The sequence below is a fragment of the Sceloporus occidentalis genome, unplaced genomic scaffold, assembly GCF_023333645.1.
Source record: "Sceloporus occidentalis isolate IW3139 unplaced genomic scaffold, rSceOcc1.0.p SCAF_1, whole genome shotgun sequence".
NCBI lineage: Eukaryota > Metazoa > Chordata > Lepidosauria > Squamata > Phrynosomatidae > Sceloporus > Sceloporus occidentalis.
The window spans coordinates 54,717,895-54,742,235 of record NW_028316981.1 but is presented as its reverse complement, the minus strand read 5'-3'; the positions used below and the strand labels follow the sequence as shown (position 1 = coordinate 54,742,235).

At 40.9% G+C, this 24,341-nt stretch overlaps 1 protein-coding gene across 2 annotated transcripts in view; it reads right to left on the bottom strand.

Moving 5' to 3' along the window:
- The window catches only part of PODXL2 (podocalyxin like 2), a 65,612-nt gene that overhangs the window by 23,571 nt on the left and 17,700 nt on the right, over positions 1-24,341 (bottom strand). Inside the window, exons 1-2 of one of the 2 annotated variants that reach the window (XM_089521376.1) lie at positions 11,243-11,285; positions 6,996-7,155 (exon numbers count right to left, since the gene is read on the bottom strand). In XM_089521376.1, coding sequence (XP_089377502.1) covers positions 6,996-7,155; positions 11,243-11,275 — 193 coding nt within the window. In that variant the 5' untranslated portion in view covers positions 11,276-11,285. Of the gene's footprint in view, positions 1-6,995; positions 7,156-11,242; positions 11,528-24,341 lie in introns of those variants that run through there. The other variant, XM_089521368.1, reaches the window with a different exon arrangement.

The following is a 24,341-nucleotide window of genomic DNA, read 5'->3' as shown; positions in this document are numbered from 1 at the left end:
AGATTCCACAGGATGTGCTCTTGGAAGTTAATGGGGAATTGTAGCATTATACTTGTGCAGTGTACCTTGTACTTGGAGATCATCTGATCTCTCGGGAGTCTGTTACCTTTTGCCAGGACACAGGTTTTCCACTTCTGAGTACCTGCACTTTTCTATTCATAAACCAGCACAACAGGCAAATTATGGGCTTCCAGACACTGTTGGATTGTAACACTCAGCAGCCCTACCTGATAGCATAACTAGTGGTAAGAAACTTGGTGAGTTGCACTCCAGCATCATCTGAAAGGTTGCACTTTGCCAACTTTTAGTCATGATTAATAACTATTATCTTCATTTTTGTAGTGTTCACACACCATAATTCCCTTTATTTCACCCACATCATGGATTTATTCAGTCCACATTCCCAACATCTAAACTTATTCCTCTGAACAAGCTAGCACACACACAAGCCTGCTGCCTTTTCCATGAGCACCTTGCCAGTGTTTGTTCAAATAGTTTACTAAACTCTAGATCAAAATCCTAATCTAAACAGCAATGGTCAGAGAGCACGGATGAGATTTGTGCAGTAACTCTATCCCTGTAATTCTGAACATGCTCATGAATTCTAGATAAACTTGGTTATCTACTCTTCTGTGGTCATGGTTTCAGGTTCATTGGAAAGGGGAGTGGATAGCTTGCTGAAATAAAGGTAGCCCCAACAGGAGACAAAAACACATCCACAAGAATGAAAACGTAGCAAGTTAAAAGACATATCTAAGGTAGTTTACTTTGTTATTCAGCTGCTTCATGCATTGCTTCATCATCAGTCTGTCTGCTGGCTATATTCTCACTTGTGAAATTGGCAGTCATCAATATCACATTTCCTCTTCTAGTGAATGAGGTGTTAAAACAAATACACAAAGTACAGGCATACTTCTTAAGGTTGCCATTTGTCCCAGAACATCCCCAACTGAAGGGTCTAAAAATCTCCTGGCCAGCTGGGTCAGTTGAAGCAATAGATCCTAGATTTCTCTTTTGTGGCAGGCCAATGGGTAGGTTAAAAGCAGCAGATGCGATGAAACAGTAAACTATGCAAGAGGACTGGCATTGGTGGGAGCCTCATCCTGCTCTGCAGGCTCCAGTTCTACTGCACAGGTGTAGAATTTCCACCTTATTCTTCCATTTCCTCCCCAGAAAGTGAGAAAGGAAAGGCCTTGTGTTGTGTGATGATTGTGCCAGCAGCCTGGGTCTAGGCAGCACAGTGAAATTTTGCTTCCCAAAAGCCTTGAGAGAGTAAAGGGGGTCGGTCGCTTTACTCTCTGGTGCTGCTTGGAAGCCTCCTTCTTTTCATAACATCTAGTGGGGAAAAGAAGGAATAAAGAGCTCATAGCTTGATACTGATACTGTGGCTGAAACATAATGGTAGAAAAAGTGCAATCATTAATGTGTTGAATTTGCATAATCAGAATGCAAATTAATGTGCATAATTATAATAATTTGCATAATGTGCAAATTAAATGCCTGGTTATGAGGAACTGGAATATAGCAACCCTAATACTTCTGAGAAAAAAGTTTCCTTTTCAAAGTCTTTTTATGCTTTCCCAGCCCCTCTCTTTGTTCTCTGTATAGCTAGGTGTTTTTAAGGAGAACTGGCATTAGGAGGATGGTGAGGGAGGGCTGAAAAAGCCTGTCTGTAGTAAACAATGCAATAAAGCCTGAGCGAGGAAAGAGCACAATTTTGCTCTAGCTGATCCTGCTATAGCCATGTGTGCCTCCTTACAATAGGCAAGTTAAACAGCAGCTGCCTTTGGGATTCCTTACTGAGCATGCCTGAACTGCAAAACAGAGAGAAAGGGGTAGAACAGACAAGACTCACCAGCTGTCCCCAGCATCTTGAAAAATAAAAAATAAAAACAAAGATTGATAATTTTGACAATAAAAATAAAAATCGATTTGAGGACAGTTAACAACAAGAACAAACACTTTCCCCATATGTGTCAAGAACTGCCCACTCCCTTTGGTTCACTAAACCAGTCTTCTGTATTCAACAGCAAAACTATTTCAGTAACCAGAGAAATTAACAGTGTGACTTCTGTAGACAGAACTAATATAATCCCCAAACATAAGCATAGAATAAGCAATACCCCACCCTCTAAATCTGCAGGCTTTACCTTGATTTGTTCATAAGCCAAAACATACTTGCACCCTTTCTAGCTTACCCACTGCTCTCCTATATTTTCACTTTAGGCCCTTTTAGGTTTCACACAAGACTGACCTTGATAGAATTCAATACCAGTATCCTCCCACACACATCTGTGCATTCTCTAGACAGGCAGTTTTTTTCTCCAGAGCAAACACTACACCTCCCATCAGTTATACTACCAAGCCTCTATTGTATGTTACACCCAGTTGATAATATCTTTAACATGTTTATATTTAAATCCAACTCTTCTATAAAACACATGCATTACCAATAAGAAAGAGAAAAGGAAATCAGTAATCAATGCAACAGCGAACCACTTCTTATGAAAGGATCTGGCAGAATCCTAAAAATCCCTGATAGATATATTTGTTTATAATGAAAGGATGATTTGGTCTTGTGAATACTGTTTTGTGGTGTGTGTGTGTGTGTGTGTGTGTGTGTGTGTGTGTGTGTAGCAAGCATACATTACACACACAGATGCCAATAATGCAAACACAATGACATAAATCTAGGCCAAGTTGCAAAACTTTGCGATGATGGAGCTATATCACTGAAACAATACACAAAAGTTTGAAAAATTTTCCAGCCAGACACAGGGTGCCTATGACTTTCTACTGCTCTTCATTCCAAATTACCCGTACCCTGTGGCTTTGTTTGGGGCTGTTTCTCCTGCTGGCGCTATCACTGTGAAAAGACAGGTTGTCCCACAAAGTGCTTTACTGCTGTGCATCGTGACCATTGTGAAATAGCCACACTACTCCATCCAATTGTGCAATGGTCCCAATGGTATAGCTATGACAATGCTCCCCTCCTGGGAATACAATTGTTGTGAAAATCTGCACAACCGTAAGTTGGTTTACAATGTCATAAATTCCCAACTGGATGCCAGGATGCCAGCCCATGTTGATACAGATATACATATGTCTGTCAGTGTTAACTAGAAAGTTTACAGAAAAATGAACATCTTGTCTACCCACACGAATGCCAATCCTCAGGTGAACCTATCATAGGGGTTTGTTAGTGAGATTTGTTCAGTGGGGCTTTGAATTTGCCTTCCTCTGAGGCTGAGAGAATGTGATTTGCTCAGGGTCACTCAGTAGGATTATATGGCTGAGCAGGGATTTGAACCCTGGCACTACACCATGCTCCCTCTAATTTAGATGGCTATATACAACCTCCAGGATCAGAAACATACTGTTGGGCAGCTACAGCAGGAAAGGGAAATCGCCCTCATGTCCTGGTTGTGTATTTCAAAGTGGTATCTGATTTGCCAGTGAAAACAAACAGAATGGTTCTCTAGACCATCAGTGGGGAACATATGGCCCCATTGGAATGCACATTTCATGATCCCTTACCACTAACTATGCTTGTTGGGGTGATGGGGGTTGCAGTCCAACAACATCTCTAGGGTCATCTCAAGGCTCTTTCTTCTGTTCAGTCCCACACATTCTACCAGCAGTAGATACAGAGACTGCTTACACAGCAATGTCGATCTGATAATTAGTTTTTCCTAGTCACTCACTCTTATCTACCTATAGTAGGCTTAAATCAAACTCAACCCATAATTGTAAAAGGGAGGATCACTGTGTTACTTGTAAGGGAAGCAATCTGGCTATAATGGATTTATCTAATTAAATTGAGGGAAATCAAATTAACTAGCAATTGAATTACTGTTAAGTAGAAGCCATCTTATAATAAACTAGGCTTCTCCATCAAGAGGACACCCATTTCTATTATGCCTTCAACAGAAGTTGTCAGCCAGAATAATGCAAGAAACATTTTGTCTACTGTTAAGATTTGATACTGGGCCAGTACATTTTGGCATTAATAATACATGGAGAAAAGAGAAATTAAGACAATTTAATACACTCTATTTTCCTTACATATAAATCATCTTCACATAGAGGCAAAACTGGCATCTGCAAAGTGTAACACATGCCTTTATTTTGCAGTAAAAATGCTAGCTAGGAAGACATACCACACTGTTATGCTCATAAAAAAACCCCCACGCTGTACTCCACAAATGATAATGAAAACAACAGCTATGTATCTTTTCCTTCAGAAACCTATATGTAGGGGAAAGGCCATTTTTAAAGTCGCCTTGGGACTGAACAAGAGGATGGTATTAAGGAAGCAGAATGCAATTACTAGAATTGGAATTTAGCCAGAATGTGACTACTCACACTCTAATCTTATGGTACAGGACCTCTAATAGCCACCAAGTGATTAGTGCCTCTTGTTTAGAATTTCTCTGAAAGGAAACCATCTATATGATGAAGCAGACCTACCCATAGGAACCATAGCACTGGGTCGCCAAAGAGCTTTCACCTGGAAATAGCAGCAGAGTTCATGCTGGCATTAAAGAAACCTCATAAACACAGGACACAGAATCAACTGAGGAAAACAGCAGTAGCACCAGGCAGGGAGATGTTCATCACTAAGCCTCTTAGGTGTTGTCTTTAAAAGGTGCTTAAATTTTATAAACGCTTGGCTGAAGATAAGATTAAAAGAAGTAAATTTGTTGTCAGTCTGTGCACAGGAAGCAGATGTTTCCAGCAGACGCCAGAAGCAAAGGAGTATTGTAGGCAACTATGGGACAATGTTCATGAAAAGCAAAAGGCTCCCCTGGTTTTGGTGTGTGCACACGCGCCTGTGTTTAATATAAACAGAGATTAGAGTATAATTATAAGTGCATTTATATGTATGTGTGCATTTCTAAACAACTAAGAAATAAAACAAGCAAGCATATCCCACTGTCATGTCCACTTTATTTGTACAGGCATCTCCCACTGTCATCTCTGTTTTATCTGTACCATTATAGAAAGAGCTAGTACCACCATAGGAACTGGGGGCGAGCTTCTGTCATTGCTCCTTGCAAGATTCTTCTATAACAGGCTTAGTTCTTCTGCACTTGTTTTTATTGTTGTGAGCTTTCAAGTTGTTTCTTTTTTTAAAAAAAAATCCATTTTAATATATTTCCTGATATTTTTGTGTTTTTATAAATTTAATTTAAACCAACAAACATTTAACAACAAAATGAGCAAAAACTTAAACTACATAAGACAATAACCACATTAACAACATTTACTAAACAATAAAACAATAAAATGACTTCCTGAACCTCTACCGATTGGATATAACCTTAGTTCCATTATACCTAGAAAAAAATACTTTTGTCATAAGTGGATTATATTCTTGTCCTCCATGTTAACCTGTTAGATTTATTCAAGTTGTTTCTGACCTATGTTGACCCTATGGCAAACCTATTAAGGGGTTTTCTTGGTAAGTTTCTTCATGGGGGAGGGTTGCCATTTCTATCCTCTGAGGCTGAGAGAGTGTGACTTGCCCAAGTTTATCCAGTGGGTTTCCATGGCTGAGTGGGGATTTGAACCCTGATCTTTAGAGCTGTAGTCCAATGCTCAAACCACTATACCACGTACATATGCTTACTGTAGCACAGTGTTCACCAGTGACAGCTCTGAATACATTCCAGGTTTCAGGTATTAAAGATGTTATCCAGGGTGCTAGTTCTGGTTCAACACAAAATAGAATTGTGAGGGGTGCTTGCTTCCTCCCTTGCTAGAGCCAAACGGATTTCCAAATGTAGTATGGCCAGGTTTCCACAGTGGGTTTGCCCTTCCAGGTCACCCACCCCAGTGTCCCTTTTATAATTAGACTGATATCAAAACTGAGGGGTGATCAGGGGCCTGACCTTGGGGTAACAAGTCTGGTGAGATAGTGACTGGCCTAAGAACATCCAGACAATGTATTTGAACCAGGGTCCTCTGCCGAGTCATAATCTAGCACTAAGCACTGCAACACACACCTGGACACTCATCACTGAACTGGTCAGTTCAGTTACATTGAAAGTACATAATAAAGCTATTCTGTATGTTTTCCTTGCCCTTTAAGACAAGGGTGAGCAACTGTCAGGAGTCCAGAAGCCTCACTGGCCCTCAGCAGGACCTTGCAGAGCTTTATCCCTGCTCATATCCCTTTCCATACCCTGCTGGGAATACAGAGCAACTTTGCCAATTTTGAAGGCCCAGTGCAGAGGTGTTTTATGCATAGGAAAGGACTTTAATTTAATGGAAGTTAACGAGAAGTGGATTTATGGTTTACTTTCTGCTTAAAGGTCTCTCTGGAACTCAAGAGTCCAGAGAGAGACTCCCAAAACATGACAAAAAATGTCACCACAAATATAGGGTGAGGGGAAATTATATGAAGAAGAAGGGCTTATAGAAGCACAGTGTACAAGGTTGGCACTCTCACAGTGTTTTTCCCAGCAGGATGCTCAGCTATTTCATTCAGTTTGAAGCTTGCACACTGAGATACAAGTAGAAATGGTATTGCTTTCTAATTCAGTACTGGAGTCAGACTGGGCAGCTGCCTACTCTAACAAAAAATAAAAAAAGGAAAGTACAGAAGATATCAAGGAAAAAGACAGAAGCCCAAGGTCAACTTTTCATGCTGTACTTACCATAATATGGCCTGCCTGAAAATCAGGTCAAGATTGCACAGGATAATCTCATAAGCTTTCAAGAAAACCTGAATATGTTCCCCCACTCCAATTTCCCCACCTCCTCTCCCTGGGCATCTCAAACCACATTCCTAAAGTCATGTTCTGTTCTGTCAGACCTAGCCAAAAAAATCTGACTTCTTAAAGCAGAGCACATGTTAGTTGTATGTTCATGTACATGGCTACTAACTTCTCTCTTCCCACCATCCATTTCATGAACAGGTAAACAAACCAGGCAGACTAGCCTGACATTTCAATCCATGATTATAGTGTATTACATCCAAATAGACTTACCTCCAGGGATTGCTGTGGATTTACAAATCCTGGCAGCAACAACAAAAAGCACCGTCCTGGGTTGGACATCCCAACCTTCTGACACAGAAAGACTGTTTGCTCCCACTTTGCTCCTTCCTTTATGCAAGCAGGTAAAGCCGGGGGTGGGGAATCCCAAATCCTAGGGTTGAATGTGGCCTTTTTGTAAAACTATTCACTCTTTAGGGTTCCCATAGTGGTCATGCCCCTTTGCTCATGGCACTACTGTTTGATGGTTCCCCGGGTTCTGTACTGATTTTCCCCCATTCTTAAAGGTGGAAATGTCTTGCCTAAGATTTAATTACTGGCAGTAAAAAATGTCAGTTATGGTCTCTTATTTTTGCCTTAGGATCCATCCACTATTGGAAAGTCACTCCCCCTGCAACCCTCCTGCAGTTGAATTCAACCCTTAGGTCAGGGGTGGGCAATTGTGGAAGGGCTGCATTAGATTCCCAGAAGGCTTGGAGAACTGTACCCTCCATTATATTCCCAACACCTAAAAAAATTAAAATATCTTTGGCCCCAAATGGCCTTGGGGGCAGGGGGCATTTTCACCATGTTTTTAGGTCCCCTGGGCCTTTAGTTGTTCATTCATTCATTGCTCTTCAAAGAAACTCTCAGGGTGGCTTCCAACTCATGAATTTGAACTTCCCTGTGCTTAAGCAAGGCCTTTTTAAAGAGGGCCTCTTCCTGCTCACTTCCTTTTTTTTTAACCTCTCCTGGATGTAAATTGGCCCAGGGGATCAAAAACATGGCAAAAATGCTATCATAATCCCCTAGAGGGCTTTTGGGGATATTCTGGGCCAAATATTTGGCCTCTAGAGGTCCCCAGGGCCACAAAAAATGGCCCCTTGCAGCACATGGACCATATTTTGCCCACCCCTGCCTTAAGCACATTCTTGCATTAAGCTAACCCTGTTGGATTTAAAAAAAAACATCTAGGGGGAGCCGTGTTGGCCATATAGCAAATCCAATAACATCCAAACAATGATACCTTTATTGGACCAACCAAAATGCACAATTACATGTTGCAAGCATTCAAAGTCACATTAGCTTCTTCATTAGGCAAACAGGAGAAAGAAATTGAAGATGTTAGTTATAGGCTTGCATTTTCTAATTCTGGTATTAGTTCAGATCGTGGGGAGGGCTATCTACTGGCTGGCACCTCCTCCTTTGAAAATCTACCATGGCCCCATTGCCAAAGTCAAAGAAATTTAATGTCCATTTGCAATTCAAAGAAGATGTTTCCCTGGAATCCAGTATGTCTCCTTCCTTTGTGAAGCTGGGCTCCTATGCAGGTAGAGAATATGGAATTTCTCAAGAGGTCTTCATATTTTGCATTAGGAAAACTTTAGGTGGTATAGATGCAAAACATGCCAATATTGGGGGGGGGGGGTGTGCTTTACCTTTGTTGGAGGCAGAAGCCTCAGAGGGCAAAATATCAAGATTTCTTGAGAAATTCAGTCTTCTCTATGTACATAGGAGCCTGTGACTTCAGAAAGGAAGGAGACATGCTGGATTCCAAGGAAACATCTTCTTTGAATTGCAAATGGACATTAAATTTCCTTGACTTTGAAAATCTACCAGTGACCACATGGCCAAAGGGAGAGGTGCCAGCCTGCAGATCGCCCTCCCTAGCATCTGAACTAAGACCAGAAACAGAAAATGCAGACCTATGACTAACATCTTCAATTTCTTTCTCCTGTTTGCCTGATGAAGAAGAAACCAGTGTAACTTCAAAAGCTTGCAGCAACATGTAATTGTGCATTTTGATTGGCCCAAAAAGGTATCATTGTTTGAATCCTGTTGAATTTGTTCACCTGGTTGCATGAAGACAGAGGCCAAGATTTTACATCAACAGGCTGCTCATACCCATTGCGATTTAATGTGCCAAATATCATTGTTTATTGTTACCCATGAAATAATTAGCAATCAACAAGGGAGATCATGGAAGCTGTTGAGAAAGATGGTTTAAGAGAAAGAATTAACATTTCCCTGTAACACAGAAAGTCATAAAGGGTAGAATTAGATTTTTGTAAACATTTTTGCCAAATTCTGATGCAGCTGTAGCTTTCCTGGATTGTGTGCAGCAAGGAGCATGGTGACAAGGAGAGACAAAAATGTAGAAAGAAATAGATATTATATTGATTGCAATGCAGGACAATATGCAATATTTATTGTCTGAAAAATCCTACCCAGCTGTTGCCTCAGAGATCACATTCTCCTATTCATTAGATGGCAAAAACATGAGAATGGTTTGGGAATTTCATGCAAGATGTCTCTGAGGGGCTTGACAGTCCGCCCCAAAAGGGCGGGCTGAAGCCGCCCATTTTTGATCCTGAGAGACACCACAGCAGCCAAACCACGTGGCATCCCTCCGCACCAGGTTCGTTTAAGTGCACGCGGCTGATGCAATGAGTGCGCCATTGGCACACTGTCATGCATTGATGACGCAAGAGCAGCACCACGATGTGTGGATGCTGCGCCACGCTTGTGTCATCATGGTGGCCCCCATGGGGACAGGAGTCAGCCATGATGGTGGCACCCATACAGACTAGAGTTTGGGAGCGTGCTCCCAAACCCTAGAATCGGCACCAGGACAGCGATTCCTGCCCATTTGTACTTGGCCTGAGAAAATTTTGCCAATCTGGGAAACTGGGGAACAGCACCATGCACACTTTATATGGAAGCATCCCATCAAAAAAAGCAAAATTGCTTTTTGAATATTGAAAAGGAAACCCAGACAGAAAACAAATGAAATTTTTTGTGTGTGCATTGAATATGCTCCACTTTCAGTTTTGGTGACCTTGGGAACTTAGAATTAAGGACAAAGAATTATATGGTAAGATATACTGAGACCAACAGAAAGAACATTCAAAATCAGTTAATTGCATCCATTTGATTACATATCAATTAAATTTGTTCACAAATAAAAACAACCTTCTGGAGCAACAAGCATATTTCCTTTGTTTTCAGACAATGCATATGTACTCATCACAGAAGCAGCATTATTTCCTTGTGTGAGAGGAGGAAAAATGTCTATTTCTATTATCTATAATGTTTGTTATTGTTTGCCTTCAAGTCTTTTCAGACTTATGGTGACTCCAAATCAAATCTATCACAGGATTTTCTCCACAAGAATTGTTCAGAGGGGGTTTGCAAGCAGTCTTTGTAAGTCTAATGACTGTGAATCTATGAGACAAAACAAAGCACTATATAGCAAATATTCTGGATGACCAAAATTATAGCTTGTGAATTTAATGTCCTTTTGACAGTCTTCCCTGATGTTGCCTTACCTCATAGGGTTGTTGTGCTACAGGGATGGATGAAAAAGTGCGATGAATGGGCTTCTAATCACAGGTTGTGTTTGAATGTTACTGACGTAACCAGATCAATAGTTAGTATGATAAAATATTGCTATACAATCAATTAAAAAGATTATTATTTAAATATAGTGAAAATTAGGACTATTACTAGTAGCAATCATCCAGTTGATATTGGGGGTGTTTAAAGTGAGAGATGTCATAACAACCAATGGTTTGAAGTAGTCAGTAAGGGGGTGGTCTTTTTTTTTGCTTTTCAAAATATGGTAACTTAATATATAAGAGATGTACTTGGCAGATGAACCCATCAGCACCTTGGTGCACCATCTCTGTTTCCTTCCCAGTCAGTGTCATTTTAATCACTTTTATTTAATTGAATACTTTTATTCATTTTTGAACTAATATTTAGAAATCTAAGATGTTAACTGAAACCCTGCCAGATTTGTGTTGAATGTCAGTGTTTTGAACATATATTAAAGTTCCTGCACAATCTTGATTTAATTTTACAAAGCACTTGAACATGACTAAAAAAAAACACCACCTAACTCTTTTCATTGAAAGGAAATGGATGCTCACCTTTAGGGACTCATCCCCACTCACACAGCTATATCATGGACAGAATTTAACAGGATACATGGACATGAACCTATGCTGCTTTCTTACCCTCAAAGTGCGGAAAGCCAATTGCAACTCCACTTGTTGTTCAGGAAAATTAGTTAGCACCAGAAACTGTCTGCCTAGAAACATCTTAATCCATTTCCCTTTTGAGGGGTTCCTAAACTTACATGGCACAGAAAACATACAGGTTTGAATTCCACCTTTCCTTTGCCAGAATTGCATCAGGATGGCATTAGAAGTGTCTGAAGTGAAAAACTAAGGGGGAAGAAATGAACACAAATAGATTACCTGATGCTGGTCCCACATACAAGCTGGAATCATTGATGTCCCCACCATCTTCCCAGAAAAACTGGGACTGAAGAACCTTGGAGTCTTCATTCTCTTCACTAGAGAAACCTGAGCCAGGTGAGGCTTGCAGGGCACTTGGGACAAGCTCAGACACTTCCAGGTTGGTCTGTTCACTGGAATCTAAAGACTCCAGCTGGGATATTGCTCTAAAATCCACCAGGGAAGTTGAGCTCAGACCTTCTGTACCAAGGTCTTCCAATACAGGAAGGCAGATGCATAAAGAGCCTACAAACAAGAATGAGAGTCTCATCAGAAGTAGGGAAGAGAACAGATGAGGGATCTGAAAGCAAAAAAATCAGAAGAAGCATTTCCCTCCCCATCCCCTGGCATGACTACATTATTCACAGCAACATCACAACTGCAATGAACAGATTATCTATGGGAACAATGTTATTCTCAAGAAAGAAAAATATAGTGTATCCAGTGCTTGGGAAATGACGCACAATTGCAACAGAATCAGCCTGAAGAAAGTAGTTCAAAACCTCCATGGTACAGAAAGGTAATAGTGCATTTAATTGCATTGAAAACCAATTGTCTTGGAAGAGTTTAATCTCTCTTTAGGGATAAATTGAAATGCTGCACGTGAAATGAAATGAAACACAATCCACAGGTCTCAGAGACAAAACTTGAACATTTCTAAGACCTATCTGAACAATAGTATATTCTCTTTAATTATTTTGAAGAACATACACTGACACCATCACCAATGTTTTATCTTACCCTTTAGATAGCAAACACTCTTAGATTCTTTTTGGCCAACTTTGGTTTACCATGTTAACAAGACATCTAACATTCAGTTTCCCTTCCTCAAACCTTCCTCAGGTATTAAAGTGTGTCAGTAACTTCCCTCTGTTCATTATAGCTTCAAAATATAGCTTCAAAGATCTATAGGGATAGATCATACATTAATTTGGAATTGCAATCCCACTGATAATGAGTTTCCTCAGTTTGAAATAGTGACTTTCCGTGGACAAAGGATACAGGTAGTGTCTCCACTTGCTGAGATTCAGAGTGTACTTGACACAAGGAATGGTATGATATCTTATGAACTCAGCAAGACTAAGAATGACAACCCAAGCCAAAGCCTTTACACAGATTTCTGTGTCTGATTTCTTAGAGTTGTATATTTTGTTTCTTTTTGATGTGCCTGTTTTTCTGTTCTGTATTGCTAAATAAATCCTGCTTTTGTTTAAGAGTTTATTTGTGCTTTTTTTATTAAACTATCTGAAACTACGTAGCTTTACTATTCTTGTTAAAATTACAGAGAAAAGATAAAATAGTAGGTTGGAATGCCATGTGAACTAAGTGACCAAATGGTGCATGCACTCAAGTTAACTTGACTCTTGACTGTTTAAAATTTCTAGCAATGTAGCAGGGATCTGAATCTGCAGCTGAAATGTCCAAGTTATGTCAGTATAAGTACTTTCTCAGGCATTTTGTAATGAGGGATCTAGTACATCTTTGTGCAATATCTTTTCCTTGGCTGCAAAACAATAGGTAGACTATGACTAGTTGCCTGATCCTAATGGCTGGTGACGGGCTGAGAAAGGGCCCTCTGTTACTGTCCAGCAGTCATTGTGCACCTGGGGGAAAGGAGTAGTCCTTCTTTTCCAACATGTCAGTGTAAGTACCCTGGTAGAGCTGTACACACTATCAACATCCAATTGGATCTTAGCCCATATATGCTTACAATTAACAAATGATAGATTAGTAGCAGCTAGGTTAAGGTAAAGGTATTCCCCTTTGACAAGGTTGTCAAGATGTGTCCGACTGTAGGGGGCAATGCTCATCTCTGTTACTAAGCCGAAGAGTCAGCGTTGTCAAAGACGACTCTGTGGTCATGTGGCCAGCATGACTACACTGAGTGCTGTTACCTTCTCGCTGAAGCACTTACACTTTTACATGCTTTCAAACTGCTAGGTTGGAAGAAGCTGGGACTAGTGACAGGAGCTCACTCCATCACACGGCACTTGGCCCTCGAACTACGGATCTTGGAATCATCAGAGTCTTAACCACTGAGCCACTGAGTCCCAAGTAGCAACTACCCAAGTTAAACTAGCATAAAATAGAATTGCTGGGTATTCAGTAGGGTGAGGATGGCACCCAGAACAGTATTTGGATTGGGACATGTATTTATTTATTTATTTGTATCCCGCTCTTTTCCCAGGACTGGGACTCAGCGCGGCTTCACAGCATTAAAAAACAGTATAATTTAAAACATTTTTTAAAAAATGTACATTAAAAAGAATTTTTAAACTGGTCCAACATCCCAGCCTATTCTTATAGTAATTCCTTAAATGCCTGTGTGAACAGATAGGTCTTTACCTGCCGGCGGAAGGCCATGAAGGAGGGAGCCATTCTGCTCTCTCTGGGTAGGAAGTTCCAGAGTCTAGCAGCAGCCACCGAGAAGGCCCTCTCTCATGTCCCTACCAACTGTGTTTGTGATGGTGTTGGGACGGAGAGAATGGCTTCTCCAGAGGATCTCAGAGTCCGGCCCAGTTCATACCAGGAGCAACGGTCTACCAAATAGTGTGGACATAAGCCATGTAGGGCTTTAAATATGACAGAAAGAACACGTAACTAATTACTGGAACTTCAGAGTGCTTTTTTCAGTCTTTTTTCAAGGTACAAGCAACCTCACAACTGATTCAGCCTTATTTTTGGAAATTGTTATTGCCCCCATATTCTTCTCCCCCATATCAGTGTATCTCATTTTAGATCAATAGCACAAAATGAGCTAAAAGGAGATCAGCTTAGACTGACACTAAATACTGAAGACAAGCAGAAGGATGGCAGAAATAAGCAGTCCTGGAAAGAAAAATACTGCAGTATAAAGCAGCCAACCAAGTCATCTCTGGCCATCCCAAGGGATGGACCAACCTCATCCAGTGTTATTTGCACATGGCTGAGTCAGTCAGTCACTAAGGCCAAAACATCCCAAAATATGTTCCACTACAGAAGATGCCTTTGCAGGTCAAATTATATCTTGTTCCAATACTCTCCTAGCTCAGTCTGTAAGGAAGCTTGAGAGAAAAGGAGAAAGAGAAGTGGGGAGGGAGGGAGAGGAGGAAGGAGAGAGAAGGCCAGAGTTGCATCTAGAATTTTTCTGCTCTTGTGTAGCAGCTGTCACCATGCTATTATTAGCACTACAGCTGCCTCTAGAGAACCCCAAAACAGATATATAAAAAAACCCTTGTTGTACTAGAGACTAAAATTGTACGTGAAAACACACAGGCTTTGCCCAAAACAGATCATTCCAAATTCATCTTGAGCAATGGACATACAAATGACCATGACTGGTAGGATCCCTTGATGGTTGAGTAAATCCATCCTTCATTCCTGTATTGTCCATGACTTTCCTGTAAGAATGGAATACATCAGGTTTGAGAGACCAGTGGGATTCCAGGCCAAACTCCTTTGCCACCCAAGTGACAAAACCCTCCTTAAGTACTGGAGCCAAGGCAGGACCAACCCTTAAGGCGGTTGGTTTCTGCTGCACTGGTAGTGGAGTTAGAACCCAGTGCTGGTCCTGAAAGGACCCAATTGTCCAGTTGTATAAGTGGCTTTGTTTGTGGCAGATGGTTGGTTCAATAGCAGCAGGATGATAAATCTGCTCTCAATTTGAGTCCAAACTTTGAAAGAGCTATCTGTGGTTCTGAACACTATTCCCAAAACAGGTTCAACACTTTGGACAGCTCTTTTAAAGTTTAGGTTCAAATCCATTGCCTTGGTGACATCAGAGCCACCAGTTACCAATGTAAGGTGAGCTCCTGGATAGGTAAAGGCATGGGATTCTCACTTTCATTTTTGTGATGAGCAACATCACAAAGTACAGGTACAATAAATCTGGCAGTGGTCTCCAGGGTCTGCTTGAAGACATACACGGCAAATCCCTGGTGCATGTAGCTGTTAAGATATACATGACTAAAACACACATTTCCTGCATACATGGAATTTTGCACCTATCCATAAAAAATGCAATCTCGTTGACAAGATCAGCCTCCCTTTTCCTTCCTGAAGCACTGAGACATTTTAGACTATATTATTTTTTACTATTTCATACTTTAAATTGACTTTATTGTATGTCACACTGAGATCTTTGGACAGGGCAGGATATAAATATTTTACAGTAATGGAAAAAAAAAACACCAAATAAATCAGTTGTAAAAATAATCACAGTACAAATCCCTAGAAAGCTGGTAGAAGCGGTAGCTTCATATTTTTTGTTGTTAGAAAGGTGTTGTTCCATTCCTGTGTGTGATGTACAACAGGGATACCATTTGGCCATCTTATATTCAGTGTTTAAGTGAGTGGCTCTCAGCTTTTAATTGTAATAGGATTCTTTTTTTTTTCTTTTCATAACATTTATGCCATGATTACCCAGAAATAAACTCCACTGAGCTCATCGGAGCTCTCTGTCTATTGTTTATGTAGCTATGCAAGGAGGGAAACTCATTTATCATTCTGATGCATGAAACTCCAGAAGTCTTAAGGTAGATGCTTCATAGCACAATTTTCCAAAGTGAGGCCATCATCCTACAGATTTTGAATTGCATCTCAGGGAATTCCTGACCATTGTGGCTGAAGTTGATGGGAGCTGAAATTCAAAACATTTGGAGAGCAGTATGTTGAAGAGGACTGCTTACTGAGTTTTGTGTTTCATCAGTAAATATGTGAGATACTGTAAGGGGCATCTCCTCCTCCAGAACAGATCTTAGAAATAAGATTTATAGAGAGGGAACAATTGTAGACTTGACATCATGCATTTTTATTTCCATAAAAGAAGATCCTCTGGTGCCAATTCAAACTTTCAAGTTTTTCTTACCTCTTCTCTTTTCGTCTTACAATCTCTGTAAAAGGCCTACAACTTAACAGGCTCCAGGAACTTGTGATGGACCTGTGTTTCAGGAAAGTTAATCCTATCAGTGTAGGAGGTTCAGTTCTCAGAAATTTGTTTACCCTCATTTAACATTCAACTGTTTATGCCGTTTAAAGGCTGTAATAGGCATGGTCCTCTTTACCACAAGAGTCTATAATCCTCAGTCAAAGAAAAAAATTACACTGTTTGAAACACAAAAGTAAGTAGCTGTTTTCTATTTATGGATATTTATAAACTGCTTACATATGAAAATTTCAGAATATATAACAATGTATACATATCTATATATACTGTATACAGTATATACAGAAGTACAAAACAAGATATAAAATGAAGAAAAGGCACAGTAGGGAAAATATACTGGGAAGGCTTGCAAAATGAAAGGATCCTATTTAATTGACACTAGGCTCATTCTTTCTCATTTGAGTATGAATTTTGTTGTGTGCCTTCAAGTCATTTCTTACTTATGGTGATCCTACCTAGGAGTTTTCTTTGCAAGATTTGTTAAGTGTAGGTTTGTCTTTCCCTTTCTCTGAGGCTGAAAGAGTGTGACGTGCCCAAGTTCACACTCAGTGGGTTTCCAGGGCTGAGTAAGGATTTGAACCTTGGTCTCCAGAGTGCTAGTCCCAACACCTAAACCACTTCACCACGCTGGATCTAAGCATGATTTTACCTCTGGATATTTCAAGAGCTCCTGGAAGGAGAAATATAAGAGACTACTAAGCACAGCACTTGCAGAATATTGGCTTTTGGAAAAACTGATTTTATTGATGGATTTAGGAACACATAATTCAAACACCAGGCAGGGTTAAAACAACAAAGAAATGCAACACACACATAACCAGACTGACTGACTTCAAAATGAAATTTAGAAGCATTTGAGTTCAGTAACATCAAGGGGCTCAACCCTTATTTGTCATGACCCGGGACTGTTCACAAGGAGGGGAATCATGAAAAAGCAATGCATGTGTGACTTAAACTTCCTTTCATCTGTTTAAAAGTCAAATCACGCACCAGGAGGAGGAAGAGAGGAGCAGAATGAGAGAAGCTTTATCACAGCTTCAGCATTTATGGGAATCACTCAGAGAACTCAGCTGGGAAAGTGGGTGCAGCTGAGGTCAGTTCTCCCCCACCCCCATAAAGAATATACCAGGAAATGAAAAGGAAATCTAAATTCTACCCATAGGAGCAAGAAGACTACAGAGGTAGATTGTATCATACTTTCTTTTCTACATAGGAATAGCTGTTAAAGAAAGGGAGACTTGTTTTTCAAGCTAACAGCTGTGAGGAGGGAGGGGGGAATGCAGCCAGTTCCCAAAGGACAGCAGATGCAGGGTATCCCCCAAGCCGTGAAACAGTAAAAGAGCAAAGAACAAAAATCCCAAGGAAACACTAGTTGACTGCGGAGCCAAAAGGAAGCCTGTCTGGAGGAACCACCTGTCGGGCAGAGGGACTAAATGAGTCAGGAGGCTTAAGGCTGGAGCCATGACAGGCACCAGACTAGACCAAGAGAGTTAAGTGAGACCTGGGTCAAGAATTGACGAAAGGCAGAAAAAGAATCCAGCAGGATAAGACAAGTGAAAGCAGGAAAGGCCTGCAGAATTTAAACAAAACAAAATAAAACTGTGAAAGGGATTCCAACAGGGCAGGTAATATGGAAATCGTAATATGGAAATCATTACTTGTTTAATGGCAAGTAGCCTAGACAGAAGGAGCACAGCTACTCTGACAATGCCATAATCGATGCACAGTGAACCCATGACCAGCCATAAACCATACAACAGCCCATAAGGGTCATAACAAAAGTGAAAACTAGACTGAACATGCCAATGCTCAGTTGTCTGTGTTAACTTCTCCATTTGAAAGAATTAGAATTTATCACAGAGCCACATTAAAGTAGAGCTACAGACTGAAGCTGGGCAGCCAACAGTAAGGGATTAATTGATTTACAGCCTGCCATATGGCAATTCCACCGTGGGGAACACACTTCAGTGTAATGGAACTTGAATGTCACCAACCAGAATGTAAGATTGGAGTCTCAAGGTAGGGCAAATTGGGCAAGCGCTAACAAGCTGATCTCCCTGAGATCAGAACACACACACACACAACCAGGCATCACACACATCTCCTGTCTGCAGTTCCCTCTTGACTCAGGGCCCATACAGGCAGGGCAAAATAAAGCTGCTTCGGGTCACTTTGGAGGTATGCTGTTTAAATGTTGTTTTTCTTTTTGGTTCTGGCCACTCTACACTCTCATGGCCAGCATTCAGGCTAACCTGTCCAACAAGATGGACTATGTCTTGTGGGGTGCTAAAAATGGCGTTACAGGTAATATACAGTTGGGGCTCTGGTTTATTATCCATGGATTCAAGCATCCACAGCTTGAAAATATATTTTTAAAGTATAAATTCCAAATAACAAACCTTGATTTTGCCATTTTATATAAGGGACACCCTTTCCCTATACCATTGTATTTAATGGGACTTGAGTATCCATGGCTGTTGGTATCCACAGAGAATCCTGGAACTAAACCCTAGCAGATACTAAGGGCCCACTGTATAGGGCAAATGTTAAACTACAAAATATGGTTCACATACAGTTCTGCTTCCTACACTAGGAATTTGGTTAGAAATATATATTTAATTTCTCTAATGTTTTCTTCCTCACCACCTATACTCAAATGCAAGGTGTATTTATTTAAGATACCAGATACCTCTGACTTCTAAGCATTATTCAACAAAAACAGAAATGGTTTTGCTTAATGGATGAACAACCTCCCTCTTATCAATGGGTTTTTTTTCCTGCCTGGGAAGCTTAATGTCTTATGTTGACTTAGTAGAACCAGCTTTCCTCATCCTGTAAGGCTAGATCATGAAACCCTCCAGAAGTTGCTGGATTACAGCTCCCAGCATTCCCAAACACTGGCTATAATGGCTCAGTTTGCTTGGATTTACAGTCCAACGGCTAGAGGATTGCATGGTTCCCACCCTCCCTATGTTAAACTTTGATTTCTCTTACATTTGTTGTTTGTTTTTATAACCTTCCTTCCTCCCTGCACAGGACCTAAGGCTTACATTGTTTTTTGCCACCTATAAAATATGTCATATAGCCAAACACAGAGAACAAGTGTGGCATAACACTTTGAGTATTGAACTATGACTCTGGATACAAGGGTTTGATTCCTGCTCAGCCATGAAACCTGCTGGGTGAGTTTGGGTAAGTCATACTCTCTCAGCCTCAGAGGAAGGCAATGGCAACCCCCTCCCCCCTGAACAAATCTTTCCAAGGAAACCACCTAGGGTCACAATAAGTCAGAAATGACTTGAAAGCACCCAACATGCACCCACAGCCAATCAAAAGGGAATAATAAAGGTAGGATTTCAGGATAGTTGCCAGCTCCTGAATCCACAGTAACCATGCATCTGAGAAAAGTGTACTCCCTCTCTCTTTCTCTGTATGTCTCAGACACACACACACAGTACTTCCAACTATAAAAAGATACTGCCATATGTACTGGATAAAAGGGAAGAAGCAGATGAAGAAATCTAATTTGGACATATGCCAGTGATCCACAGGGGCAAACACTCTACTAAAACTTAAAATGGAAATAGGAAGTTTTTTTCTCCATGGGATCACTTTCCTCTCCAGTCTCCATGAATCACCAGCAGCAGAAATGCCTTCTTAGCTGGAAGTCTGGAAACCATCTGCTTTTCCACTTTTTCTAGCATCACAGGAATAGGAAGTGAATGAAGATTTTGACAGAACCCTTCCCCTTTCATGTCTAGTGTGTGAACACTGGGAAGGGGGACAGCTAACAGAGTAACCATCACCAATCTGCATCACCAATGTAAATACACACCCATACAACCTATACACACCCCACTTGTCAATGCTTTCTCATGGTCAACAGGATTCTGACTGAAAGACCCAACCTATGTAAAGCTTGTACACAAAGGGGCCCTCTGACATGTCTAACTGAATGTGTGAACATCATTGGTATGGTGAGAGGAGCATGCTGACTATGGGATCACAACTAGTTGTTGTAGTCTTGTCCCTGCACACCATTTAAAAGAATTAATTCAATATGGGAGGGTGAATTGCCAAAGACGATATTCTTTCTTTCTTTCTTTCTTTCTTTCTTTGCATTGAGATTCACATGGATAATTTGGAAATAAAGTCATTGACTTCCTAAAAGGTTGAACAAATGTTTCTTTTCCAGCTACCTTAATGGTGTATTAAATCCTGGAATGGTAGGCCAGAGTGGTAGGTCTCCCCACAATTGCTGTGTCTCCCTCTCTTCCACTTTGGCACAGAGAAAAATGACATTTTGTGTGGAGCTTCCTTTCCTCCTCAATTCTTGTCTTCCTATTTGTGTGCCAATGTATATTTATTAGGGCAGGATGACGGAGTCACAAGTCCCCACCATGTCAAACAAAGTAAAGAAAAAGAGCAGGCTATCCTTTCATACAGACATATCTTTTGCTTCTATTTTCTCTTCTCTTTTTTAACCCAGACTCCCTCTGTCTTCTCCATGCTACCAAGGGTTTCTGCTCTACACCAGGCAACATGACTCTCCTAACTGGTCACTTTTTCAAAACCAAAGCCTACAGTGCCCTAACAGGCGCCAGATCCCATCTGATCTTGGAGGCTAAGCAGGATCAGTTTTGGTTAGTATTAGAATGGAATACTGCCAACAAACACCAGGTGCTGTTGGCTGTATTTCAGAGAAAGGAATTGGCAAAACCACCTCAGAGTATTCCTTGCCTAAGAATACCCTATGAAATGCATGGGGTTGCCATTACGTTGACAGGCAACTTGAAGACACATACACTGTAGTTCTTCCTAATAAGGAGTTGTTACCACCTACTAATCACTTTAGAGGCTGCCCTTTTCCCCAGCTTCTTCAGCTGCATAATGTTTTTGAGGTGCAGTGTATGTACTATATCAACCATTGTCACACCATAGATTTGTGATACACATATTGGCAGTTTTAGTCTATCCATTCTATGGAATCCTAGGATTTGCAGTTTAGAGGGGAGTACTTAGAATTCTTAGCCAGATGGCTTTACTGCCTCACCAGACTATATACACCAGGATTCCACAGAACCATCTTGGTCAGACCCTGGATTCATCTCTCTCTTCCCTAAATCTTGGGGATTCTGCTGATTCAGCAATGTCTTTATTTAACTCCACTCTTTCCTCAACTCTTGACTCCTTTGCCCCTGTCTCTGTACACACTTCTTCCTCTAAGACTAGGCCTCAGCCCTGGCTTACTCCCATTGTTAAGTTTCTCCAGTCCTGCTCTAGAGCGGCTGAACGTCTTAGGAGAAAGTCCAAACAGTGGGCTGACTTTATTCATTACAAATTTGTTCTTTCTTCCTTCTCACACGCCCTGTCTATGGCAAAACAGAATTATTACAAATCATTGATCTCTGCCAATGAGAGATGCCCGCAGCATTTGTTCTCCACCTTCAACACTCTGCTTAAACCTCCCTCTCCTCCTGTCTCTTCATCATTCTCTCCTAATGACTTCGCTAATTATTTCATCTCTAAGATCACCACTATTCGCTCTGAGATAGTCCCTCCCGACTCTTCTTCTGCTCATAATCTTCTATTGCCCTCGCCTAAAAATTTCTGTGTTTCCTCCTGCTTCTTTGGATGAACTCTCTACACTTCTGAACTCTTCCAAACCTGCAACTTGTTCTCTTGATCCAATTCCTATTCGTCTTCTAATTTCTATAGCTCCTTCTTTTCTGCCCTCTCTTCTCCATATCTTCAATCTCTCTCTCTCTACAGGCTCCTTCCCTTCAGACTTCAAACATGCTCTCATTTCCCCAATTCTGAAATAACCTTCTCTTGACCCCTCCTCTTTGTCTAGCTATCGTCCGATTTCTCTTCTTCCCTTTCTTTCTAAGGTTTTGGAATGGGTCGTTTATTCTCGCTGTCTTGAGTTTCTTGAAGCCAACTCCATTCTTGATCCCTTTCAGTCTGGTTTCCGCCCAAGGCATTCCACAGAGACAGCTCTCACTAAGATATCAAATGACCTTTTACGGGCCAAGGCTAATGGTCTTTACTCTGTCCTCATCCTTCTTGATTTGTCTGCAGCCTTTGACACCATTGATCACTCTTTTCTAGTTGATATACTTTCTGATCTTGGGTGGTCAGACTCTGTTCTCGACTAGTTTAGATCTTATTTGTCAGACAGATCTTTTACAGTGGTCACAGGTGGTCAGTCTTCATCTCCTGTTCCCTTATCTGTTGGAGTTCTCCAGGGCTCTGTTCTGGGTCCCCTTCTGTTTTCTCTCTACACACTGTCCTTAGGTAAACTCATTAGCTCTTTTGGTTTTTCCTACCATCTGTATGCCGATGACACCCAGTTGTATCTTTCCACCCCTGACCTTTCTCCAAGGCTTGAACAGCAAGTTTCGTCTTGTCTCACAGCTGTCTCGCAGTGGATGCGCCATCAGCGTTTGAAGCTCAACATGTCCAAGACGGAGCTTCTTGTCTTTCCTCCTAAGTCCACCCTTCAACACTCCTTTTCTGTCTCTGTGGACAACATTTCTATTCAACCAGTCCAGCAAGCCCGCAGTCTTGGTTTTATCTTTGATTCTTCTCTGTTGTGTATCCCTCAGATCCAGACCACAGCCAAGGCTTGTAGATTCTTTTTATACAATATTGCCAAAATCCGACCATACCTCTCCACCTCTACTGCCAAGATTCTGGTCCATGCCCTAGTGATATCACGACTTGATTACTGTAACGTCCTCCTGGCTGGGCTTCCTCTTTCTCACTTCTGTCCTTTAATTTCTGTCCAGCATTCAGCTGCATGCATTATCACTTCCGCCCACCGCTGTGACCATATCTCTCCTTTGTTGGTATCCCTTCACTGGCTCCCCCTCCCTTTCCGTATTCAGTATAAGCTTCTGCTGTCGACATTTAAAGCCCTCCATGGGCTGGCCCCTCCTTATTTATCAGACCTTCTTTCTCCTCACCTTCTCACTCAGGCCCTCCATTCTGGTAGTCAGGGTCAGCTGTCTCAGCCCAGGATTTTCTCTGCCCCATCTAGGATTCACCCCTTTTCACTTGCTGCCCCTCACTCCTGGAACCTTCTTCCCCCACGGGCAAGGGCCATCACTTCTTTAACCAGCTTCAAAATGCAGTTGAAGACCATCCTGTTCAGAGAAGCGTTCCCAGGCATTGCATGATTATCATTTGCTATTTGATGTTCTTTTGTTGCCTGTTTAGCATACCATTTCCTGTATTGCTATGTATTTTATATGTATTATCCTATTATCTCTTAATTTGTACGCCATAGGCAGGTTTACTCTTATATATTTATTGTTTTATGTACAGCGCTGTGCAAATCTACAGTGCTAAATAAATAAATAAATAATAGAACACGGACATGGCAATTAAAATGAAGGAATAGTGCTATAATTGCAGAGTGTGAAAAGGCACAAGATAATCCTTAACACTGGGTTTTTTTTCCACCACTTCAGCACATTCAGAGAGTTATTCACCATGACTACAAGTGGATCTACATGTGAAAATCAGATGTTTTTCTCCATTGTACATCAGCATTACACTTAAGACATTATCACACGAGCCTTGTGTCTTGCAGCAATCACATTATGAAAAGAAAGAGAAACATATCATATGAAAACATTTCTTATCACACTTCTCTTTCTTCACATGACTGCATTACTTATCACCGGAGTGATTAGTCTCTTCAATGCACTTTACATTACATGCAGGCAGTACCATGATGGGGCCTTATTCTCCTCCTCCTACATTAAGTTGTTATATATTCATGTATAAGTCTAGAAATTTTAGTCTAAAAATTGACCCCAAAAACCTGGGTCGACTTATCCATGGCTCAATGTAAGTACTGAACTTTAACTCTTATTTTTAAAAAAGGAACCATCCCCTGGTGAGATACAAGAGCATAATCTGTCATGGATACACTGACCCCTGTCTATTCTCTCATCCATCCAGCCTTTAGTATGAGCACAAACAGTTATGCCTGTTGGAATTTTGCAAGTTCTTTTGCATTATTTTCCTTTGCTTCATCCTTTAGATCCTTTGTGACATTTCCCTAAGTTTTACCCTCAACTTATCCACAGGTCATATCAAAATCCATATTTTTGGCCCCCAAATCTG